This window comes from Bombyx mori, chromosome 27 (assembly GCF_030269925.1).
Source record: "Bombyx mori chromosome 27, ASM3026992v2".
Lineage (NCBI taxonomy): Eukaryota > Metazoa > Arthropoda > Insecta > Lepidoptera > Bombycidae > Bombyx > Bombyx mori.
Genome location: NC_085133.1, coordinates 8,765,620 through 8,790,818, shown reverse-complemented (window position 1 = coordinate 8,790,818; position 25,199 = coordinate 8,765,620). Strand labels below are relative to the sequence as shown.

General features: G+C 38.1%; 2 protein-coding genes across 2 annotated transcripts in view; one reads left to right on the top strand and one right to left on the bottom strand.

Annotated features, from left to right (window-relative positions):
- The window catches only part of LOC101741209 (uncharacterized), a 74,039-nt gene extending 67,142 nt beyond the window's left edge, over positions 1–6,897 (top strand). Inside the window, exon 2 of the mRNA XM_038020933.2 lies at positions 2,699–6,897. Within this exon, the coding sequence (XP_037876861.1) occupies positions 2,715–4,616 (1,902 nt within the window). The 5' untranslated portion in view covers positions 2,699–2,714 and the 3' untranslated portion in view covers positions 4,617–6,897. The remainder of the gene's footprint in view (positions 1–2,698) is intronic.
- A 12,587-nt stretch (positions 6,898–19,484) lies between these two features.
- LOC692834 (phospholipid scramblase) lies at positions 19,485–24,464 on the bottom strand. Its single transcript, NM_001046679.1, is given in 5 exon segments — positions 19,485–19,626; positions 20,441–20,576; positions 21,832–22,085; positions 22,659–22,834; positions 24,309–24,464. Coding segments are annotated over 5 exon segments (750 nt in total). The 5' UTR covers positions 24,396–24,464; the 3' UTR covers positions 19,485–19,529.
- Positions 24,465–25,199: the final 735 nt, after the last annotated feature.

Sequence of the window (25,199 nt, the reverse complement as noted above, 5' to 3'; positions counted from 1 at the left end):
ATGATTAGGCAGAACATTTAATAGTGGAACAAAACAAAAAAGCCAATTTAATCTCGTGAGACATCTAAATTTGTATGTAAATGTATGGCTCTGAGTAATTTTGTTAATGATCGACCATGAGTAAAGCCCGGAGCCAAAATAGAAGTCATGCTTAGTGTAATCACTCTGACAGACGGGATAACATTAAAATAAAAACTTAAAAAAATTTTTTTTTTTATTCTCTACCCTCAAAAATATCTTTTAAAACATTGCTCTATGTGAACCGGGCTTTACACGTAATGCACCGGCCCCATGTCAATAATCGACGCGACCAGGGGCAGTTGGGTGGGGTGAATTATTTTTGCTATTTTCTACCCAAAAAATAGTTAGGCACGCGTTTTTACTTAAAACACCAGTTTTGGGAGCACGCGCCGCGGGCCACACGTGCCCTTGCCATCCCGCACACACGGTGACAGGAGTTACGAGATACATAATAATATGTATATATATAAAAAAAAACCAAATAGTGAAATTTTCGAAATCGACTGTACCTACTTAATTTCGTAGTGTTTTTCTCGCCGACCGTACTTAATGTTACAAAGTGTTTAACAAACTGTTCGTTTTATTTCTCTAATTAGTTTTACTTATTATGAGAAGAAGAGCTTAAAGCTTCAATGAGTGAAAAAAGTTTAGACTTGAGTTCGAACAACAGGTACTTATTTAGTTTTATTTTTTATTATTTACAAAAATTGTTACTTATTACGTGACTTATTAGTTATTAGACAATTTATTCGGTTTTTTTTACAGCATACAAGCTATGCTTACCAGATCTCATGTCTGTGACAGCACCTCACTTAAACCATTAATTAAAAGCAACTAAATATTCTTTAGTTAAGAACAATGTTACTTTCATTTTCACTTAACATGATTTGAGATATCATTACGCAGTTTTGTTTTTCGAAGTCTCCGTGGTCTAGGCGATAAGACGTCCGGTGCATTCGTATCGAGCGATGTGATTTTGGGTATGTTCGAATCCCACAGACGCCACAATTTGGGTAATTAGTGGTGGCAGGACCTCTTAGGAGTCCGCACGGGTAGGTACCATCACCATGCCTATTTCTGCCGTGAAGCAGTAATGCGGTTAGAACTCATATCTCAAGGTGGGTGTTGGTATTCACGCTGTAGATGCCTATGGGCTCCGGTAACCACTTAACATCAGGTGGGCCGTGAGCTCGTCCACCCATCTAAGCAATAAATAAATAAATAAACGAGACAGTCGTATTGCTCGCTATGGGTGACGACTTATCCTTTAGGCCACGGCGACTTGAAAAGAATTGGCAATAGCAAGATAAAAATGAGACAGCTGCGGTTCTTACTAAAATATTCCCATTTATGATATAAATATATATTTACCAATCCCCTCTTTCAAATTAGTTAACGTGTTAACTATATTAAGAATTTGAATTTGTAGTTTAATAATTATTATAACAAGAGAATAAAGATTAAAATTAAAATTGTATCTGATATTTTTTAATGGAAGTAATTTTCTTATTAATTATGTTGTATTAAACATTTAGTGTTGTTGTTTATGATTTTTCGAACCGAGTTTAATATTAAATTTCCCTTATCAAAAAGTAGACAATTTGTTTTTTTTTAATAAAACAATCTTAATCTCCTTTCTTTAATGGCTTTGTTGTCAAATGTTTGCTCGTAAAAGCTAAGCGAATGTGTGAAAGCTTTTATTAATCTTCGTAATCTTCACTCCTGACCACGATCTTACAAAAAATGATTTACTTACAAAAAAAAAATTACGAAAAACTTATGCATGTAGACTTAGAAACTAAAAGACATGCTTCTTAACGACAATTTATTGAGACGATTTAGCTCAGATATAAATCGACGACCTTCCTAACTCTTCAAGAGTACTATTATCGATATAACAGGTTGGGGAAAAAGTTTCTTCGCATTCTTTAAGAAAATTTACATGTTTTTTTAATATAGTTTATTTACATTTAACTAAAGTATGTCGGTACCATTTTGTTCGATAGCTTTTTGCCATCTTGTAGGTAGGGACATGATCCCATTGTTATAGAAATTTTGGGGCTTCTGATCAAAATACCACAATTGGTTTTGGCAGTCCTCTCGTGATGTTAACCTGACACTGCCTAAAGAGTTCTGAAGAAACCGAAACAGGTGGAAATCTGAAGGTGCAAGGTCAGGACTATACAGCAGATGCATTAACACCTCCTAGCCAAGCTTTCTTAATTTTTGCTGAGTGGCTAAAGATGTGTGAGGTCTAGCGTTATCATGATGAAAAACCGCACCCCTTCTGTTGATTAATTCCGGCCGCTTTCTCTCAACTTCTTGCTTTAATCTCATCAGTAGTTCGCAGTAGAGTTCAGAATCGATGGTCCTGCCTGGTGGTAACAGCTCATAATGAATAATGCTCTTCCAATCCTATTACGTCAATTAAATATCAAATACTTCAAATATGAAACGTCGAAAATATTATATGCGAGTTTAAACCGTAAAAGTATTTTTAATAATTATTGTTATTCGAAAATTTTTATAATTAAATAAACTTATTAAAAATATTTATTTCGACACGGGAATCTCCAGTTATTTAGGCACAAACATCAATTGTCAATGTTTAATCTTATGTGAGTACATACCTATTCTGTGATATTTTAATTAATTTATTCGTATATGTGATTTCCAGATGCGGCGGTGACGCGATGTCAGTGGCGCCGGCGGTGAAGCGCGAGGTGGAATTGGAGAACGGCGGCGGCAGTCCGGGGCGCAAGCGACGCAAGCAGGCGGCCCCCTCCCGCGCGCCCCCGCCCGCGCCCCCTCCCCTAGACCTGCACGCGAAGATGGCAGATATTTACAAGAGCGCTCTCGCCTTTGGAGAGCTCGCGCTGCCGACCTTCGACCCGCTCGCCGCCTTCCGCCTCCTACCGCGACACGATCCACCGCGCATCTTCAATCCGGAAGCCTACTGTGACCTCTGCTGTAAGGAGTTCTGCAACAAGTACTTCCTTAAAACGCATCGCGCCAACAAGCATGGTATCTACGACGGCAACGAGCCTCAACCGGCCGCACCTCCTCCTGCGCAACCCTCACCTCCGCGGCGTGCATCCGACGAGGAGTCTGGCGGCACTCCACGGAGGCTGTCGCCTGATTCAGCGCGACGTGCTCGCGAAGCCGGCTTCCAACCCGACGTGCTGCGAAGGCTCGGAGTCGTCAACCCTGAAGCGTTCTGCGAGATATGCTGCAAGGAGTATTGCAACAAATATTTTCTGCGGACGCACAGGGAAAGAAGACACGGGGTTCCACTGATGCACTCATTGTCGATGGAGCATTCTCCACCGTCAATCACTCCGCCTGGAGGACAGTTGATCACCTCGCTCAGCACGCCCTTGGGTACACCGCTGGGCACACCGCTGGGAACTCCACTACCGCCGCCGCTAAATACGCCACCTGCTCTGCCGGCTCCACCGCCTGATACGCCACCGCGGTCTCATTCGCTCCCGCCACCGTTCGACACTGAAGAGATGGCGGAGGTAAAACGAGAGTGCGAAGACGATTTTGAGGCAGTACTTCGCGACGGACAGACGAGTCCTCTCAATCTCATCGTAGAGGAGCGAGGCGCCGCGTCCCCGGGCTCCGCCAGCGAAGAACTCCGCAAGCTGCAGACGATGATATCGCAGCTGAACGAGCTCGCGGCCGAGAGATTAGCAGAAGACCCGGGAGAAGGCGGAATGCGGCCCCCTTCAGCCTCGCCGCCCCCGCCCGACGAGCGCCGAGCTTCATCATCAGGATCGAGTTTCTGTGAAATATGCAACAAGGAGCTGTGCAACAAATATTTCATGCGCACTCACATGCAGCGCATGCACGGCATCTCGCTTGAGAGCGGCACACAGCTGGGTGGCGTCACGTGTGACATTTGTCACAAGGAGCTTTGTAGTAAATATTTCCTACGTGTACACAAGCATAACACGCACGGCATCCCGGCACCGCCCGCCCCCGCCACGTCTGCGCCCGCGGAGCCGTGCCCGCTGTGCGCGCGGAGGTTCCGGGGCCCGCGTGCACTGCGCGCCCACTTGCTCGCAGAGCACGCTCCGCCCGCGAGACCGCCGCCCCCGCCCCCGCGACCGCTAGACCTGCTGGCGAGAGACAAGCCCTATGCGTGCTCATACTGTCCGTTCACGACGGACGTTCTCGCGTTTTTGTTCGCCCACGAGCGCGCGCACGCCCAGCAACAACAGGCGGCGAGCGAAGCGGCGGAAACGCCTTGCGAAGTTCAGATCGGAGCGGGCGAGCCAGAGGGCGGCGAACACAAGGCGGAGGCGGTGGACGATATCGAGGGCGAGGCGGACGCGTCGTACTCGTGTTCACGCTGCTCGTTTCGTGCGGAAGGGTTCGCGGCGCTGGAGGCGCACCTGAGGGCGGCGCACGGCGGGGCGGGCGCGCTGCTGGCGGTGCCGCGAGCCCCGCAGGCGCCGCTCACGATGCAGCCCTTCGTGGTGGAGGAGGCGGGCGGCGCACTGAGCCTGGTGCCGTCGCTGGTGTTCCTGCCGGTGCGGCGCCGCGCCACCCGCCGCGCCACCGTCACGCTGACGCTCACGCCGGCCTAGCCGCGAGCCCATCCCGCGGCTGCTCTCGACTCTACTCACTACATTTAACGCTGTGTGCCTTCAAGCGATTGCTGAAAAAATATAATGAGACGTAATAATTGTAATCGGAGAAGCTGTCCGCGGCCGCCCGCTCGAGCGCCACACCGCGCGGCGGCCCCCGGCCTCTGTTACTGTCAGAGTCTGACTTCATATTATTGAGAATTATATTAAACGGGTGATATAATGTGAAACGTTGCCGCTTTTAAATTCGATTATTTATTATTATCTCCTGGATGTTCCGTCGGGTCGGTCCGAGACGAGTTTTTGAAACGTCGATTTCGATCGGGAGAAGAAATACACCGTAGTATGTAACTTATTATTGGAAGGTTTGTAATGCGCGGGTGCGCTCGGGTAGTGTTAGCGCAAGATGTTGATCACCGCTGCCTCGCGCCGCCTCTCACTGCGGGCCCACGGGCTACACACTAGCTGTTGGCGACCCATACATTTGATTATATTATTATTGAAACGTTATATTTTGGAGTTACAACGACACAAACAGCGCCGGACGGAGGCCGCGCGTTCCCTTAGCTACTCGATACTATTTATTGTTGTCGACGAGTGACTTAAGCACAAAGATACGTACTATTGGGCAGTGATCAACATTAACGTAATATTAGTATTAAATTTGATTAGTTAGGTGTCGATGGGGCCCGGTCGGTCGAGTTTAGTTGTGAAACACATCGCTCATACGGGTCATTGTTAGCGGGTGCGGTGGCGGGCTCAGCTCGTCCCGCGCCCCTCCTTCGGGCCGGGCCTCCATTCATACTTATTTACATGTAATCGATAACATTATATGTTACTTAAGCGATCCCCGGCTCCTTCGGTCCCCCGCGGCGACAATCTACCTCACAAAAGTACAAATATTAGAATTAATTATATAAATAAACACTATTTTAAGACGCTACGAGTAATATATTGGATTAATGTTTAAACTAAGCGAACCGTCTACACCATTAAAAGACTGACTATGAGTTAACAAGTTCTATGCGCGGGGGACCAGGGGGTCGGGGACGCGGCCACTGTCTTGTTATCAACACTTGTTTGAGTAATGAGGAAAGTTTGTTTTAAATAATTAAATATTCGGTAGTTGAGTGTGGAGGTTAGCTTGTACAAACGATGCAGCTTCTAAAGAAAGTTCCTATGTATGTACGTAAGATGTAATTTAAATTTAATGAAAATATATAGAGGTCGTTATCTTGGCGGTTCCGCGTCGTTTACGGGGCGAAATTCGGTTTTCTAGGGAATTATAAATATTGTGATCGGAAACCAGGATTAGTCTCGTCATACAAACGCTTTTATAGATTTCTAGCCGAGTTCCTAAACGTTGCAAAGCTTCACAATTTATAGGTTACGATTTTTTCGACCCAAAATTATTTATTTGGTTTATTGAAAATATATTAACCGCGCTAAATGTATGCGAAATAAATTTTTGAACTCAAATTATCAAATCACAAAATCCATTTACGTTCATTGTATTAACTTAATTTCGGACTTAATGCAAAACTATACTTATAATCTCAAGTTACTAAACAAAGTTACTAATTATGAAAAAAAAAAGTTCCTATTTATTCTTCCATAAAAATGTATTTGTTCACTACATTAACAAACATATTTTTTTTGTAATATCAATAAAGCTAAATACATTTACTTGAAACTTTATACCAGATTATGCAGGTAAAACTTTAAAAAAAAATCATAAAATATGTAAAACTTAATATGACATTAATTCAAATAATTCTTTTTTCGGAACAATTAAGGTATGAAAATTTACCACGGCTTAAATGACATAAGGCCGAATTAATTACTTTAGTAGGGCAAGCCAATGTGAAGAATACATAGACGTTCTAATTCTGTCTATAAACCCATTTTACAAACTCCAGCAACAATAAATAACAGAAAACTAACCTAACTTGATTATCAATTAAGAACAGAACTTATTTATTAGACAAACAATTACAATACAACCCTATTAAAATTTAATATCGGAATTGATTCAATTGAAAACAACCAATAAAAATACATAACACGTAATTAAAACTACACTTCAAGTTTATAATCACGGATGGTATATAATGAATACTGTATAATATTCGAAACACTGGAATCAATATGATGAGAAGAAAAACGCGACGTTAAATGCTAAATGTAATTTTGACTATACATACGACACACGAAAGCTGAAAAAAAACATAATAAATTTTAAATTTCAATAACCTTCAATCTATAAAATTGTTTCTACAAAAAAAATTCACCAAAAGCATTGCTTTACCGTGCCGTGTTAAAATCAATCACATTATATTTAATACACATATAATCACAATATAAAACTGAAAAAATACATTTTAAATTTCAATAACCTTCAATCTATAAAATTGTTTCAACAAAAAAAAATTACCAAAAGTATTGTTTTGTCGTGCCGTGTTAAAATCAATCACATTATATTAAATACACATATAATCACAATATAAAACTGAAAAAAATAGAAATAATACATTTTAAATTTCAATAACCTTCAATCTGTAAAATTTTTTCTACAAAAAAAAATTCACCAAAAGCATTGTTTTATCGTGCCGTGTTAAAATCAATCAAATTATATTTAATACACATATAATCACAATATAAAACCGAAAAAAATAGAAATAATACATTTTAAATTTCAATAACCTTCAATCTATATAATTATTTCAACATATTTTTTTATCAAAAGCATTAATCTACCGTGCCGTGTCACTCAATCACATTATATTTGAAGAAACTCCAAACTTTTAGGTATAAATAGCTGTATTAATTAATGAAGAGCCTTCCTATAGTCTTCCTCCGTCACGCCAAATAAAAAAAAAACGAAAAACGCGCGAAGCCGAAAAGATAACGCATATTACAACAAATTATATTAAAATTTAAAATTATAACAAATAAATTAAAAAAAAAAATTGTACGCGCGGTCAACGACCCACCGTGACCATCTATATTCCATTAGGAGGGACATTTCAGAACCACAGCTAGGAGTGAAATGTCCGAAAATTTTTATATTGTCTCGAATTTAGATTTTCACGGAGGTCGCGACCTTTGTATGTAGTCTATTGATTGTGTTCAAATGTTTTTATTTTTAGCTGCATTGTACCTGCAGAGAACGACAGACAAACGTGGCCGCACACGTATCAAATACATTCAGCTCTTCAATTTACTGCAAACCTTTATTTGCACCCGCAAATTAAGTTGCTTATATGCTTGTTAGATGATTTGCACGGCTTCGGAATCAGAGCCTTTAAGCTACATCAAATTTTACGAATGTTCTAGTGCTATGATATTATATGGACATAAATAATTTTGTTGTAGCTTAAACAGCAATTTGAAAGATACAAATTATAATATTCGTAGACAAAAAAAGAAAGCCCTTTTATTGTTGTTTATTATTTTTGATCTAGATGTAGTTTAGTCTAACTTTAAAAGTATCTTGAGGATTTTACTGTTTTGAAGAATATTAACCTCAATAGACCGGTTTCAGAAACTTCATTGCAACCCTGAAATGTATTATTCCGTATTCGAAAAACACTGCTGATTTCGTTAATAATTTTGTAAGATTATATTAAAGTTAGACAGCACGACAATAGGTTAAAATGTATTGCAAGATAGTACATTTTTTTTTTGTAAATGCAAATGTAACTATAACAAAAAAAAACCGATAATCCTAAAAATTTTAATTTAAAAATATTCGACTACCAATAATAAACTAACAACGTATGGAGTGCAGTTTGTTGTGACGTCAGATTTTGTGACAAATTCGCGTTGATATCATCACATAACGTTTATCTCTAAGGCATCGCAAGTCCTGTTCAAAATCGGAGTCAGTATTGTTACGGATTCGATAGCCGGGCCTTGTAAAGTATGGGCATTCCAATTTAAGATTTTATCTTGTCTTTCATAACCGAGACCGCGAAAATGAAATCGTTTGACTTAAAAAAAAAGAAACAATAATATTTTGAATTTTCCATTGTGACATCTATCAATAAAGTGACGACGGGTATCATTACGGATGGACCATAAATCACAATAAAATTATTAGCAAATTGACCAATAAATTTTTTTTTTTTATTGGAGGGTAATTTATCAATGCCGGTCCTATTTCTTTTCATAGACGCGTTCAGTATCGGCCGTAGATTTATTTATTATTTTTTGTAATCGGTGTAAATCCTACATTGTAATTAGTAGTGAACTGTGAGTTTAAGGTTTACGTTATGACGCCATGACGGTTTGAAATTTCAATCCATTAAACAGTAAACTTAATTTGGATGCTTAATGTCATTGAGGTACCAGAATATTTGCATTCGTGCTTGCATTTTTCTGATCTGCTACTTATCAGGCACAAGTGTTTAGCCGCGCTGCCAAAGCCTTTAAATAGGCTAGCCTTATGATCTAGTGTGCGGCCAGAATGAATAGTACAAATTTACCAAAGAGAATTTTAACGGTGTTTGGTATTAAAAAAAATACAGTACAAATTATTGTTAAGTAAGATGATATATATAAAAAATTATAATATATTTGATACACACGGGTACAATGCGTAATACAATAATAACAGTCGCACTGTTTGTTATTTAGTTAATAATTTTATTAATATTATAATGTACATAGACGAAACCGCAATCTGTCTTTCTCACTTGTAGTATATTAATGAGTGAAGGAGACAGAAATAGTTTATTGTTTTGAACACCTATACAAGTATTGTGAATCGAATTTTAATTAGTTATTAAGCTATACATAGTTTTAGACTTAAATATTTTTGTCAAAAAAGTTATTTATCAATGAGAAAATTGTCAATAAAACATAACTCTTCCTTATTCAGAATAGCTAAGTGGTTTTGTTGGATAGTTATATCATATTCATAGAATATTATTTGTTCAATCGTATTGACTCTGCACGTGTATTGAACAACAGATAATTTTCAAAATTAATTAAAATGTCTGGGAAGAATTGCCCGAAAATTGCCATAGATAAATTCATTGTGAAGTGAAATTCACCCTTAGAATCGACTTAATTTACCAGGCTATTTTAGCCGAATGGCAATTTTAAGTAAAATCAGACGATAGAATCCATTGGTCCAATATAACATTAATTTCAGTGAAAAATACCACCAAACAATGCATGCGACTTAGATACTACTTACTTGCAATTTTTTTTCTTATTTACATTTGACAGTGACAGTTCGTTCTGTCAACGTCATCAGATTCGCGCTATTAGATTTTATGGAGATATAGATATTTTAAATGATTCTGCGTTACGTGTAACAGACGATTTTGTTTGAATAAAACCTTGTTGGAATCATCTCTGTAATCGAATAAAAAATAATCGATAAAGCGTTATACTTGAGTACGTAACTAAATTAGTTTATAAACGTTAAAATTCGATTCACAGTGACCAATTCAATATTTAAATGAAAACATTGAATGGCTGTGTTTCAAGACATTGTTTGTTTGTTGAATTATATTTCCTTGTCTTAGAAAACACAAATTCAAGGATTCATTTAAATAAAGCTTAATATGACATAGCCATGTGTATTCTACAACATATTTCAGTACGAAGTCGGCTGTCTCTCTCTTGCTAGGCGTTGTTCGTTCGGGAGCGACAGTGTTAGAAAAATTTATATATTTTTGTGTTAATTTTAAGTCAACGCTAAATTTCAAGCTTCTCGTAATCAGTGTCTAGTCAATGTATAGGTAATTTAATGAAAACGATCTCATTTATATTTTCTGTAGACATTCCAAAGAAATTAAGTTGTCTTTTCACGAGTGTTCAATCGAGCGTCCCGCGTGTGCTGTGTCACAATGCTAACACGTCGACTGTTGTGTAGGTCACCGGTGTCCTACGCGGCGCACTGAAGTAATTGTATCAATTCAATCATCTTACTACGCTAGAATATCTAGTAGACTCTGGGAGAGACGAATTCAATGATACCGAGATGTGTATGTTTTTAAGATACCTAAAAGTCTAAAATATACATTAAAAACAAAAGAAAACAAAGCTAGGCACCAGTGTTGATAGCGGTAACCCCCCTACCTCATCCGGGTTCTGACCTCGGAGGGGATATGATGCTTGGGCGAAGAGTGCAGGGGAGTCGTTTAGTAGGTAGGGCTCTGAAAACATCCTTGGGCCCGCGGTCTCGCAGTCGCAGACCAGTCCCACATACCGCACGCGCCCCCTAGGCGCGGGGACCTTGTAGGAGGTTCGGCCCCCGGCCCGAAAAAAAAAAACGGCATGCCAGGCGCCTTAGTAAAAGAAATCGACATAATTACTTCAGTGACCGCGTAGGTCACCGGTGACCTACACAGCAGTCGACATGTTAAATAAAATTGGCGTGTGAACTAATTTGACGCGTGGACTAATTTACGCGCGTAAATGAAGCAAATAACAAACTATCGTATTAATAATCTACAATAAAGTTGTTTATCTTTGTACCCACACATTAATATCGCTATTTTTTTTTGATCATACTAATATTATAGTTTAAGAATAACACACTCATAACGTTGCACGTTGTACGTAACCTGAAATTTATTTAGGAAACATTTCGTTAAAAAAAAGAAATATGTATATAAATAGATTTTTTTAATAGTTGTTTACTTCGGAAACTTCAAAATGTTGATTGTATCACATGGCAAAGGAAGTTTCAACATAGACTAATTATTCACGCAAAATACAATGAGATTTAATTAAATTGCCATAAATTAAAGACATCCTGCTTAAAACATTGATCAAAAATGATTTTCATTACAACTTCTCCATCGAAAATAGCACCGCTACTTTCATAGCTAATCATTCGTGACGTCAGAAACAGAATACAAATAAAAAAAAAGTTAAATAAATTCTATCCATAAATCGACATCTGCAATCAAAAACATTGTATCTTATTTTGTTAGAATTAAATATATATAAAAGAATAGGGATACGGGGATCATAAACATTATATTCTTTGTGTTGTTTATAAATCGATTTGATAAAATCAGTTACAATGTTTTTCCTTACAGCTGTCGAAATTGTTCTACGTGTAGTTAAAATGAGTCGACTATTATCAAAGCCGGCAATGTGACTTTTGGACAATTATTGGTAAATCAGAAAAACGAATTATTGACTTTGTATTCCATTGGCAGTCACAAAACTCTTCTGAACGACATCTTAGATAAATAACAGGTTAACTTAATACTTTTAATGCAGGTTTTGAACCGTATTCTTTGAAGGAGACGATTATATTCAAATCAATCTGTATCGTCATATCAATAACATTTTTTTGTCCAAATGCACAGATTGCCACCTTTGATAATAGACGACTCAAATGCATCCTTATTAAACAATTAGAACATTAGTATAAGTCAGTCTGATGATAAATATTTTATGTTATATGGTATTTTTGAGCTTATAACTAATATAAAGTAGAGGTTTCACCGCTCCGATTATAATTACTGAATGCTCGCTTGAGAAATGAGAACACAGTGAAAAGACGACTTAAAAATAGTATATATAGTTTCTAAATTCTATAGTTTCAAAATAAGTGCGACTGTGAAAAAACAATACGGATTGATTTAAACTTTATTTAATTTCTGTAATGTATTGTTTCTAGTCAAATTATTTTATGTAATTTTTTACTGATGTGGATGATCAGAAATGTTCAATATATTAGATGAAGACTATTCAGAATAGAAAATAAAACTCTAAATGTCAAAATCAAATGTTTTGTTTGTGGTTAAAAGTTTAAATTACGAACATTGGATTTTGACGTTTCGAGGTTAAAGGTTTTTTTTTATGAGTTTATGGCCTGGTACCTTTAGGCCAAAGGTTAAAGGTTTTGTTTGTCAATGTTGCTAGAGTTGAAAAATATTTCGCACAGTCTGTCTTGTTATGGTGCATTGTTGTTCGACATTCGTTGTGAAATTAATATATTAATATGTAATATAGCAATACTGACAAATAATTCAAATGTGTTAATTATGACAGCTACGGAAAGACCATTTCGATTTCTGAAAATGAACGAATTTAAATAAAAAAAAACGATTATCACAGTTACAATTGAGTAGATAACATAAATTAATAATTAATGGCCATCCACATCGGTTGAAATGAAAATTAAAATTTATTAAATAAAAGAAATACATTCTGGCTTTAGGAGAGAGCCAAATTTATGCCTCAATACACGTAACAGCACTTTACGATAGAGCATCTTTGAAAAATGACATAATTAACAAAAGTAAAAAAAACCACAGTATAAAATTTACGAAAACAGGAAAAAATTACAGAGAATACACTAATCCAATTAACACTCAAAATACATTGATACATTATTCATTATTACCACAATTTCTTCTTAAAGACATTAACTACAATATCATTTTATAATGGTCGTATGGAAATTTAGAAAAAAGTGTTATTTCCAAGAAAACAATATTATAAACAGGAGTCGGAGGAGGTTCATTTTGTTTTCGTGAAATCTGTTTTTGTTAAAGTGAAGTGTTGTCGCGTGTGTTGTGGTCGGTATATGTTCCTAATTCCGTCTGTTTGTTACGTGTTTGTTTTTCATTAATTGAGCGAAACATTTCTACCATATTCAATAAATTAAATATACAAATATGTCAATGTTTTTCTCGTTAAGCATCCGAATGAATAAGTAATTGGTTTTTTTTCCTTGTTTACTTTACTTTTTTTACTTTCCTATCTATGCTGATAGCCTTGAGAGGCTATTTCAGCTTCGCTTTGACGTGTAGGTGAGCTCACGGGGCTCAAACCGGAGGTGTTGCTGTAATAGCCAGCCAGTTTTATAGAACTAAGCTGTATTTCTGCAATCTACTACTCAACATAGACGGTACTCATTAACACAATCGTAAAACTCTTTTTACATGCTACTGAAATAGTCAACGGTATACCGCAAATATTAAAATGTAAATTTCGCAAGAGATTCTTTACTTTCTCTAATTTAAGGTCGTTTGAAAAAATTCGCAAGATTTTCAATACCTGTTTTTTTTCTTCCTACCTGTGCTGATAGCCTTGAGAGGCTATTTCAGCTTCACCCTAACGTGTGTAGGTGAGCTCGCGGGGCTCGAACCGGGAGTGTAACACTGGCCCTAGCAAGAGCTGTGCTTCGCAGAATCTAACACCGGATCGGAAACGCGACCCACTGAGAAGATTCGGCGAGAAACTCAGTGGGCTTTTACTTTACGTTACGAGTTCTAAGACGCTTGCAACTCTTAAATATTAATCTTATATCTTTAAACGAGCAATTCTTGTATATTAATATATATGTATATAATCTGAATTTCGGAAACGGCTCCAACGACTTTCATAAAATTTAGTATACAGGGGATTTCGGGGGCGATAAATCGATCTAGCTACGTTTTATTTTCAGAAAATGTTGTTTTATTCGTGTTTTCAATAATCAACTCTTCCCGACATCTATTGGCGAATAATAATACTATTTTTTCTTAATTGAGAGCAACTAACCGCTTTAAAGACACAACAAGATGGCGTTATCAAAAAAAAAACCGAGAAAAGCACGGTCATCATCTAGTATTATTTAAGCTTGTAACACGTCGAACTGTGGTGAACTTATTACGTACCTAATGGTGGTAGGACCTCTTGTGAATCCGCACGGGTAGGCACCACCACCCTGCCTATTTCTGCCATAAAGCAGTAATGCGTTTCGGTTTGAAAGGTAGGGCAGCCGTTGTATTATGGAACTGAGAAACTTATATCTTAAGGTAGGTGGAAAATTTTACGTTGTAAATATCGATGGGCTCCGGTAACCAATTAACACCAGGTCGGCCATGAGTTCGTCCACCTAACCAATAAAAATAAAAAATAAAATTTTATTTTTGTGTGTAGTTGTTGATGGAAACACGATCTTTCTTGGACAACTTCGCCATTGTCAATCCTACGAAAAAATTCAAGCACACCAAATTGTCATAGCGCTTAGAGACCGCATACACTCTTCGAGAGCTTAAAAGGTTTTATTAACCTCTAAATATGTACATATGTATTTTGTGTAATCTTGAGCTTTTGGGGCTAGAGAAACAATCATCAACTTCGCCATTTGAGATGTTTTGTGTCGCATTTGTGTGATACTATTACAGCAATTCAGTTTTCTATATCATCTCACACAAATTTTCAAGATTATTCAACAAAGATTGGCGCGATAATGAGAAAATATAATAGATCATATATGAAAATAACAGAATTCGAAGGATTCAAATATAATAAATATTACTTCTTTTAAATCGTGTTAGGTGATTTTAAAGTTAAAACATTTTATATGTACATTAAAAGCTTTTAAAATAGTTAATATTTATAGTACTTTAAAGGTAAAAACAAAGGCGTTTAAATAGCAAATCCAATTAACGATTAATCATTTTTGATGTGAAACATCTATAGCCGCACGTAAAACCGATTTCTGGCGTGGCGACGCATGCCGTGGCGACGCGTCGTCATGCGCAATCGACTGTGCGATTCTCTCCCACTCGATCCGGCGTTAAGCCATCTCTCTCGCTACACTGATCTCGGATACCTATAGTGTTATACTCCGTAGTGTATACAGTGTTGTTTACTACAGTACACAATATAACCTATGTTTTACTTGGAAACAAATTATTTTTTCGTAATATTTTATTTTATCATTATGACATATTTAGTTCCTATCACAATCTGTTCTTTTCTGCATATTACTTTTACAAAATAATGTCAATGTTTCACATCTGCCAAGCGTCCCGTGACGGCTCACTTTTTTTTTTTAGATTCTGTTGGTCAGCGTATAAGAGCGAAATTATAAAATAATCGTATTATCATAGGACCTTAATGCGTATGGAAAATTTTCACTTAAAGTTGACGAAAATGACGAAAACGGACGTACGTAAGTACATATCAAGCTACATAAAACCGTGTTAAAAATGGAACCCCATTCAAACTTCAATAAATAAATCAAGTAATAATGTTAAAGTACAAAAAAAAAACATGAAAAACACTCTTAATTAAAGATTATGTACGCGTCAACTGTCGGCTTAGATTGATAACACAGAAAAAACGGAATTCCGAACGAAAATCAGTGGTACTTTTTAATAAATATAGAAAAAAAAAGCGACACCCATTAAAAATCGTGTGCCGAGGGTCCCTCCCGCGTGCGGCGCATCTGTCGCCCGTACCGACGGAAACGCAGTGAAATTTTAGAAAAATGGGTTAAACCGTCAACAGAACAACATCGCAGCGAGGGGTTAAGTTTTGTAACATAAAATGTCAACATTACACGGATGTTAACCCGACGGTCGTGACACGGTCGTGCTTCGTTATTTCGAAAGCTTTTAAAGCGTTTGGGGTTCATAAATATAATAATTCATAAGTTTATATCAATTTTTTTTTGTGTATGTACAATTTGCAAAATGATTTCCAGGATTCGGTTGTGTAATGGATAATCAATTTTTAATAGTCTAGATGAACACGTGCTTAAAGACTCTCACATAAGAATCGTCAAGTCATACACACACACGCAAAGCAAACCTGAAATTTTAAAATTAATCGTAGCTTTACCACATAAATTTCTAATTACCTTGACTCACTGCCACCAGGAAGACTTTGCGTGTACCGCATTTGTCTTATTAAAGCGAATTATATGGTAACACGATTCCTTTGAGTTTCCATAGCATTAGAAAACAAAACAACAATAACATTTATCATATAACATAATGACGCTGCTCTGTGGTTTGTTGTATCATGAAATAGATTTTGAAATGCGTCATGTTTCTGCTGTTTGCTTTGAGGTAACCGTCAACATTGGATGATCTATATATTAATACGTGAAGCAAAAACTTTGTATCCCTTTTTACGAAAATTGCGCGGACGGAGGACGTATGAAATTTTCCACACTTATAGAGAATATAGAGAATTTTTTTTAAATAATGCATAAAAGATACATTAAAAAAATAAAGAAAACATTACACACACTACATACCATGTATTTGACGCACACACGCATGAATACTATTTATTGTCAAACTTTTTTTCTTGACGTCTGTGGTCAAATTGAGAATAGATTAAATATTGTTTGTCTTTATTCATATTTTTTTATAGTGTAGCCTTGGCGAAATTTGTGATTATAGTATGTGTACAAACTTACAATTCCAATTAATTAGTCGAATTTTGACTACTGTGGGACCTCTAGTACTTATTAAGGGACAGGATGAGATGGTACAACATCGCGAGGATGAAAGTCATGGATGGAGATGATCAGGACCTTCAGGCATGAAGAGTGCGACGGGAGGTGGAAATCTTCAAACAAGGTAATCTACTGGTGGTAAGGTTTTGTGAGCCCGCACCGGGAAGTATCACCACCCTGCCTATTTCTGCCGTGAAGCAGTAATACGTTTTGGTTTGAAGGATGAGGTAGCCGTTGTACTGTGAAACGGAGACTTTAGATCTCATATCTCCTTTTTTTATTGCTTAGCTGGCTGAATGAGCTCACGGCCCACCTGGTGATAAGTGGTTACCGAAACTCATAGACATCCACAATGTAAATGCCGCCACCCACCTTGAGATATGAGTTTTAAGGTCTCAGCATAGTTTCCAGTACGTTGTTGATGTTTATGAGCTCCGGTGAATACTTAACACCGGGTGGGCCGTGAGCTCATCCAGCCAGCTAAGCAATAAAAAAAAAGAAAACAAATTTGTAGTGAATACTGGATATCTGGGCCCATAGATATCATGACGTAAATCCGGGTTCGAGATATAAGTCTAAGCTTCGTCATTTACTTCTATTAACGCTGTTCCATCCTTGAAACCGGACCCCAAGAGGGCTTTGCTGCAAAATATGTAGGAATATACTCATGTTAATTACTAAATTTATTTAAAACATAATAAACTCTTTTGCCAATTCGGCCTGTCCCTAGTTTCAGTCCTAGATAACTTTGTAAACATTGTCTTTGCGCGTATTGTTTTTACCTACGAAGCAGTGTCAATTCAAACCTCAATAGCTCCGTACTAAATATGGTAAGCTTTGTAAGGACACTTTTGCGCTGACGGCCTCATATCTAAATTAGTTATGTGTGGGTTTTGAAGACCAGTGACACCTTTAGATCACCGTAGAACACACTGATTTTGTGAATTGTAAACTTAACATCGCGTATTTCACTCACTTTCTGAATTTCAAATTCAGATTCTCTGTAATTTACAAGATTTTTTAATTCTGTTTTTTTTATTGCCATTGTAGGCAGACATACGGCCCACCTGATCGTGAGTGGTTACCGTCGCCCATGGACTTCAGCAATGCCAGGGGCAGAGCCAAGCCGCTGCCTACCGCTTAATAATGTCCACAAGCCTCGTTTGAAGAAGGACATGTCACAGCGCTCGGGAAACACAGTGGAGGGGAAGCTCATTCCATAGCCGGATGGTACGTGGCAAAAAAGACCTCTGGAAGCGCACTGTGGATGACTGAAGTGGCCCTAGGTAGTATGTGGATATAAAGTGTCATGGATCGCCTGGTCGTAAAATCTGTTGTCACCTGTGGAAATCAATGGTACTAGAGGCTAGAGCACACCAAAGCATAAGGACATATCTGATAAAAACTCCCGTAAAGAGCGAGCGATTCTAGTGATGTTTAGATTACAGATTACAAAAAAGAACAGTATTTTTAGAGTTGTACAAGGAAAGCATTTTTCAAAAACGCCGGCTGAACTTTAATTTTTACCAACAATAGGTTATCAATCACTTGCCAAAGTTCCAATCTTGACATTAGCCCTTCTGTTATTTTGTCGAACATTCAACAAAAAATTCAATTTTTTCCCAAAAAATGTAATTTCGCAAATCCCTTTTCAAATAAAAAAAAAACAACTCTAAATCATTTTCTAAACACGTATTGTTGATCTCTTTTTAAACCCTTTTTTGTGCAGTACACGTGACATACGCGCGCCACTTTTTATATTATACGAAAAAATAAAAAAAAAACAAGAAAAAACTTTAATGCCATAAAGCGTAGCGTACCCACTGACCTACATACACTTAAACCCCATTGCGATTTTCCCGAAATCAGTAAAAAGCACCCCATTATTACAACTTTCAACATAATTGAATTCAATCCTTTGGAAAAAGGGTTCAACGAAATACCTAATATAGGGATTTTTTGTACTTGCAACATCCAACTGTCATTGTTCGCGCCAAAAATTACACGTTCTGTCAAAATTTCGCGCCATTTAGTTCGGACATCTGCCGTTATGAAAAAAGTTTAAACACAATGCAAATAGGGGTGGTGCGGACGACATTAATTTTTAGGGGGAAAATGACGTTTTTGCGATCAAAATAGTAAAATGCATTTAAAATATAACGAAACGGGATGTCCCCTTATTTCAATATTAATGTCCGAAATGCATTTTTAGTGGAACGTTGGTTGAACTACCATTAATTTTCCATGCGTTATCCAACATTATGCGGCAACAATGGCTGCAGATGGTTGCAATTTAAATCTAATGTTTATTATTCCAAATTAATTGTTCACATTTTTTTTTCTATTGCTTAGATGAACGAGCTCACAGCCCACCTGTTGTTAAGTGGTCACTGGAGCCCATAGACATCTACGACGTAAATCCGCCACCCACCTTGAGATATCAGTTCTAAGGTCTCAGTATAGTTACAACGGCCACCCCACCCTTCAAACCGAAACGCATTACTGTTTCACGGCAGAAATAGGCAGGGTGGTGCCTACCCGTTCGGACTCACTAGAAGTCCTACCACCGGTGAAATTAAACAAACAAAAGTCAGTATTGAAAAACAGAAATGAAAAACACTTTATTCAGTGAAACATCCGGAACAATCGATCCAATACAATGTACCTATCACGTAATTTCAAAACAATATTATTTAGGCATCATAATACATGTAATCCATTAGCAAAGTGGCAGCGAGTAGTAACGCTTTTTCTTCCAGCGTCAGATTCCTTTCGAAGGCCACGCCGAATCTGTAAAAATCAACGAACAACACTATAAGACAATATCGGTACAATCTTTAGTCTTATATTAAAGCTGAATTTGCACTTCCGTAGATATTTGGCCTGGTGTTTTGTTTTTATGTGCGTATATTTTATTTCTCGAACTTATTTAATGCTAAATATTACTAAAAGAGGATAGAGGATATTAGAGAGGATTAATTCAATTAATTTATTTCTAACTTGCCGCGTCATTATCAATCGTGCCTTTAGAATTGATATGGCTTAACTAAAAAAATTAAGAAAATGAGTTTTTACTTTGTACGACTTAAATCCTAATGTATCCTATCAGTTCATAAAATTAAACAGTTTGTTTTAGTCTAGAAAAGGACATAGTACTATTTCTGTCTCTTTCAAATCAAGCACATACCTTAAAGTATTAAAATCGAAAAACAAATAAAAAAAATACAATTCCCCAATTACATTTTTGGCGTTCTTTACTGGTGTTAGGACCTCTTGGGAGCCCGCACGGGTAGGTACCACCACCCCGCCTATTTCAGCCGTGAAGCAGTAATGCGTTTCGGTTTGAAGGTTGGGGCAGCCGTTGTAACTATACTAGAGACCTAAGAACTTATATCTCAAAGTGGGGGGCGCATTTATGTTGTAGATGTCTATGAGCTCCAGTAACCGCTTAATACCAGGTGGGCTGTGAGGTCGTTCACCCATCTAAGCAATAAAAAAATAAAAACACTAATTTTGTGTGAAGTTATTTCATTTCTTTATGTGCTATTTCATTTCTATATCCTTCGTTTTGCGCGAATCGTAATAGTTGAAATACTATTTATACCTGTCAGTAACCGGTGCAAGGAACAATGCGTGCGTGACTCCCTGCCAACGTTTGCAGGTGCCGCCGACAGGAGAGCCGTCAGGCCTGAAGATGTCGAACTTAATGTCCTTGAAGCAGCTGATTGTTATCAACGGACCTGGCAGGAATGTAGATTTGTCCTTTAGTTATCTATATATTAATACGTGAGGCAAAAACTTTGTATCCCTTTTTTAAGAAAATCGCGCGGAAGGAGAAGTATAAAATTTCCCACGCTATAGAGAAGGAGTGCACAATGCTAATATTTTTTTTAAATAATGCATAAAAAATACATTAAACCGATAAAGAAAACATTACACACACTAACATGTATTTGACACACACACGCATTTATACTATTTTGTTTATTGTTAAAGTCTGTGATCAAGTTGAGACTAGATTAATATTGATTTCTTTAATATTATTTGTCTCTATATATATATATATATATATATATTTATTGCTTAGATAGTTAGACGAGCTCACAGCCCACCTGGTGTTAAGTGGTCACTAGAGCCCATAGACATCTACAACGTAAATGCCGCCACCCACCTTGAGATATAAGTTTTAGGGTCTCAGTACAGCTGCCCCACCCTTCAAACCGAAACGCATTACTGCTTCACGGCAGAAATAGGCAGGATGGTGGTACCTACACGGGTAGGTACCACCATCCTGCCTATTCCATCCTGCGGACTCACAAGAGGTCCTACCACCAGTAATTAAACTATAGTGTAGCTTTACGAAATCTGTGATTATAGAAGTATGATATAGTCTTTGACAATAGAACCATAATAATGTTCAAACTGATAATTTAAATTAATAATTATTAGTCGAAGTTCGACTATCAGGCGACCACTAGTCTTTGGCAATTACCCGTGCGATCTAAGGAAACTCCTCACGCCAGTACACCCGTGTGCTTAGTGCGAGTTTTTTAACGTTCTCGATATCGTAAAAGTTAACTCAAATTAGTATGGAGTTGGAATAGCGCCCTTAGCGGCAAACGTTCCAACTCCATGCAAATTTCTGTCTGTTTTCACAGAGCAGTTTTTAAAGCAGTTAAAACATTGTGGTTTGTAGGGTGGGACAGCCGTAGACTTAGAACTGAAGGTGAGTGATTCCATTTGCATTATTTATGTCTATGGGCTCTAGTAATCACTTAAAAACAGATAGGCCATGAGCTGGTACTATCGTATAAGCAATAAAAAAAAGACGAAAGAAGTAAATTAGAATAATTCGGTAGAATGAATTAAATATGTTATTACCACGACGAGATGGATGATTAGTAATGTTGCCATGGCGGGAGCCAGAGCCGCAAACCTGCATCTAATTTTTTTTTTTCAGTCCATGTATTACAATAGTTTTACAAACAAACGTACCCCGTATCCAAAACACCACATCGCGTTCCTTATTCCGGATCACGTACAGAGGTTTGACCGCAGTCCATTGCTGTTCGACTGTGCCGACCAGCTGTCCTGGTGGCGAGAAGACCTGGAGCCGTTGTAGCTGGCAGGGCAGCACCCTGGCCGTGCAGGCGTACGGACGAACGATTCTCATCACTTCGACACCCTGAGCGTTATTAACGCGCAGCTGAAGCGGCCGTAGACCATAGAACAGGTAACCAACCCACCAACTAGGAAATTAAATTACGGTCTCTTCAAAAAAACTATTTTTATTGCTAGGGTGGGCGGCCAACCTGGTGCTATCGAAGCCCTTAGACATCGACAGCGTAAATGCCGTCACCCACCTCGAGACATGAGTTCTAAGGCCTCCGTTTTTACAGTACAATTACTTATATTTATTACAGCAGGCACTCACAGGCGCTTGCACCACGCCCTTACGGATCCATCAGATCCAATAACCTTTGCATTAGACGCGTTCAGCTCTAACACTAGGAGCAGGCTTAGGGACCCCGGTAACCGTACTCGTCGAACTCGACAAAGAGTTCGACGTGCAACCTAATCCATGAATCAGCTCGCTGAGTTTCTCGCCGGGTCATCTCAGCGGGTCGCGATTCCGATCCGGTGGTAGATTCATTCGCGAGTTGTTAGGTCTCCTTCGGAGGCGCTCGGGCAGCTGTTAGCAAAGCCCACCCCTCCTGGCTGAACCTTTGCTCGCCCACCTGTCCTAGTGAAACTGGAAAGGCCTCCGGGCCACCAGTAATCCATCAATCCTAAACAAATAAAAAAAAAACAATTAAAATTACCTGTTTATTTCTTCAATAGAATAAAGCAGTTTTTGATCGGGAGTTCGCACGTAGAACCTGTTCTTCTTGCCTCGTAGAAAGAGCACGTTTTTCACCCGGAGACGTTTTGTGATGAAGAGTCTGTCCACTGAAGCTAAGTCTTGCAGAAGAGACGGCGGTGACGCTACCACCGGTATCTGTGACGTGGAATACTATGTTCTATTAAGCTCGTTGACTAATTTTCGCCTACAAATGCCAATCACTATCTGTCATGTTCCAGAGGCCATACAGTGTGAATTACGAGATAGAATTAATGATTGATACGCAACGTAGCTTTTGAGATCTAAGTCTGGCAACACGGTCTTAAGAAAAAGAGACTTGTCAAAAAAATGTGAACGAACCGGTAGTAGCTTTTTAGTTTTACTTAAGTTAATATTGTAAATGTGCTAAATACACGGTCATACGGAAGAAAATGTCGTATTAATCGATTAGCAAGTATTTTCCCTCGAGATCCGTCACAATGATATCCAAGATTGCAATGTTTCAAATCGAATACTGCAAATATGTTTATGATTAGTTCTAATGTGTTCAATATATGTATAAACGGAATGGTCTTTGATTCATAATAGTCCAAGGTCTCTTAAACGAGATGGATATAAATTATCCTAAAATCCGAAAGAGCAATTTTACCAGAGTACATTCGATGCTATAGTTACTCAAGATTTTTTAATTAGGTCTTCTGAACATCGAGCAACATCGAGGAACTGCTAAATAAGGGCATTTCCAGAAGGCACTTGAGAAAAAAAAAGTGTAATAAATAGTCAAATAGTTATATGTTAGGCTTTTAAGTTACTAACATAGATTATAAATAATATTTACTAACAAAATGTATGGTTTCTTTATTGAAATAAATAAAATATACATAATAATAATAATTGCTGTGGTCCGAAAGCCTTTCCAGCTTCATCGCCAAGTTTCAGCCGGGAGGGCAGGGTTTTTAATAAACTGCTTGAGCACCTGCGAAAGAGGCCTACCAGTGCAAGGGCAGCTGCTTACCGATGGCATCTACTACCGCATGGGAATCGCGACCCGCTGAGAAATTGCTGGTAGGACCTCTTGTGAGTCCGCACGGGTAGGTACCACAACCCCGTCCATTTCTGCCGTGAAGCAGTAATGCGTTTCGGCTTGAAGAGTGGGGTAGCCGTTGTAACTATACTGAGACCTTAGAACTTATATCTCAAGGTGGGTGGCGCATTTACGTTGTAGATATATATGGGGTCTAGTAACCACTTAACACCAGTTGGGCAGTGAGCTCGTGCACCCATCTAAGCAATAAAAGTAAAAAAAATTTTAGCGCATAGACTAAATAACACACCGCGACCAGTTCGACGAATACAGCGACCCGTGTGCTTAGTGCGAGCTTCTTAACGTTCTCGATAGCGTAAAAGTTAACCCAATTTTGTATGCAGTTGGAACAATGCCCCTAGCGGCAAAAGTACGCAAATGATCCCATACAACTATGAGCTAACTTTTACGCTATCGAGATTGTTAAAAAACTCGCCCTAAGGACACTGTAGTATGGTTGCTGTCAGTGCCAAAATCTGAAGCGTCCATCACGAGAGCGGCTTTAGTGGATCCAACAGGACGTGAAATTTTAGGCCTAATTAATACCTGTAATTGTTCCACGACGTCCTCGCTGACATCTTTATCCACATCCGGGAACTGTTCGTGGACTGGTATTGGCGCTGCTTGCAACATTTTTCGTGTCGATTAACTTCAATACATTTTTTTACAATTTTATTTGTAAATCGTTATAAAAGATCTGCGTGCCGGGAATGTCAATAAAAGCTTATTGTCAATTATCATAGAGCATAATTCTTTAAGCGTTTATTAAGAAATAGTTTTTTAGAACGATAGCTCTCTGTTTGTGGTTTTTGTGGCTAAAACATCAGGTTAGTTCTATTGGCATTCATAAAGTTCTGTAGGTTTTTATTTAGAATCAGATTTTTTAGGATACCCCAGGAATTTACTGTTAATATTACCTAATTATTTATTTAGATCCGTTACAGATTTTCGTACTCAAATGAAGGTACCTTTTTTTTTTTTTTTTTTTTTTTTTATATAATTATATAAATAAAAAAAAAAAAAATTAAGGTACCTAACAAATAGAAATACAAAATCGGAATACTTTAAGTGTAAGGTGGCCACGATAAGATGGCTCAAGAGCAGTGCTTCGCGGAATCTACCACCGGATCCGAATCGCGATTCACTGAGAAGATGGGTAAAATATTAAAGCCACGGGGGTATTACGAAAGTACTTACTTCATACGTTTTTTTTTGTTATTGTTTAGATGTGTGGACGAGCTCACAGCCCACCTGGTGTTAAGTGGTTACTGGAACCCATATACATCTACAACGTAAATGCGCCACACACCTTGAGATATAAGTTCTAAGGTCTCAGTATAGTTACAACGGCTGCCCCACCCTTCAAACCGAAACGCATTACTGCTTCACGGCAGAAATAGGCGGGGCGGTGGTACCTACCCGTGCGGACTCACAATA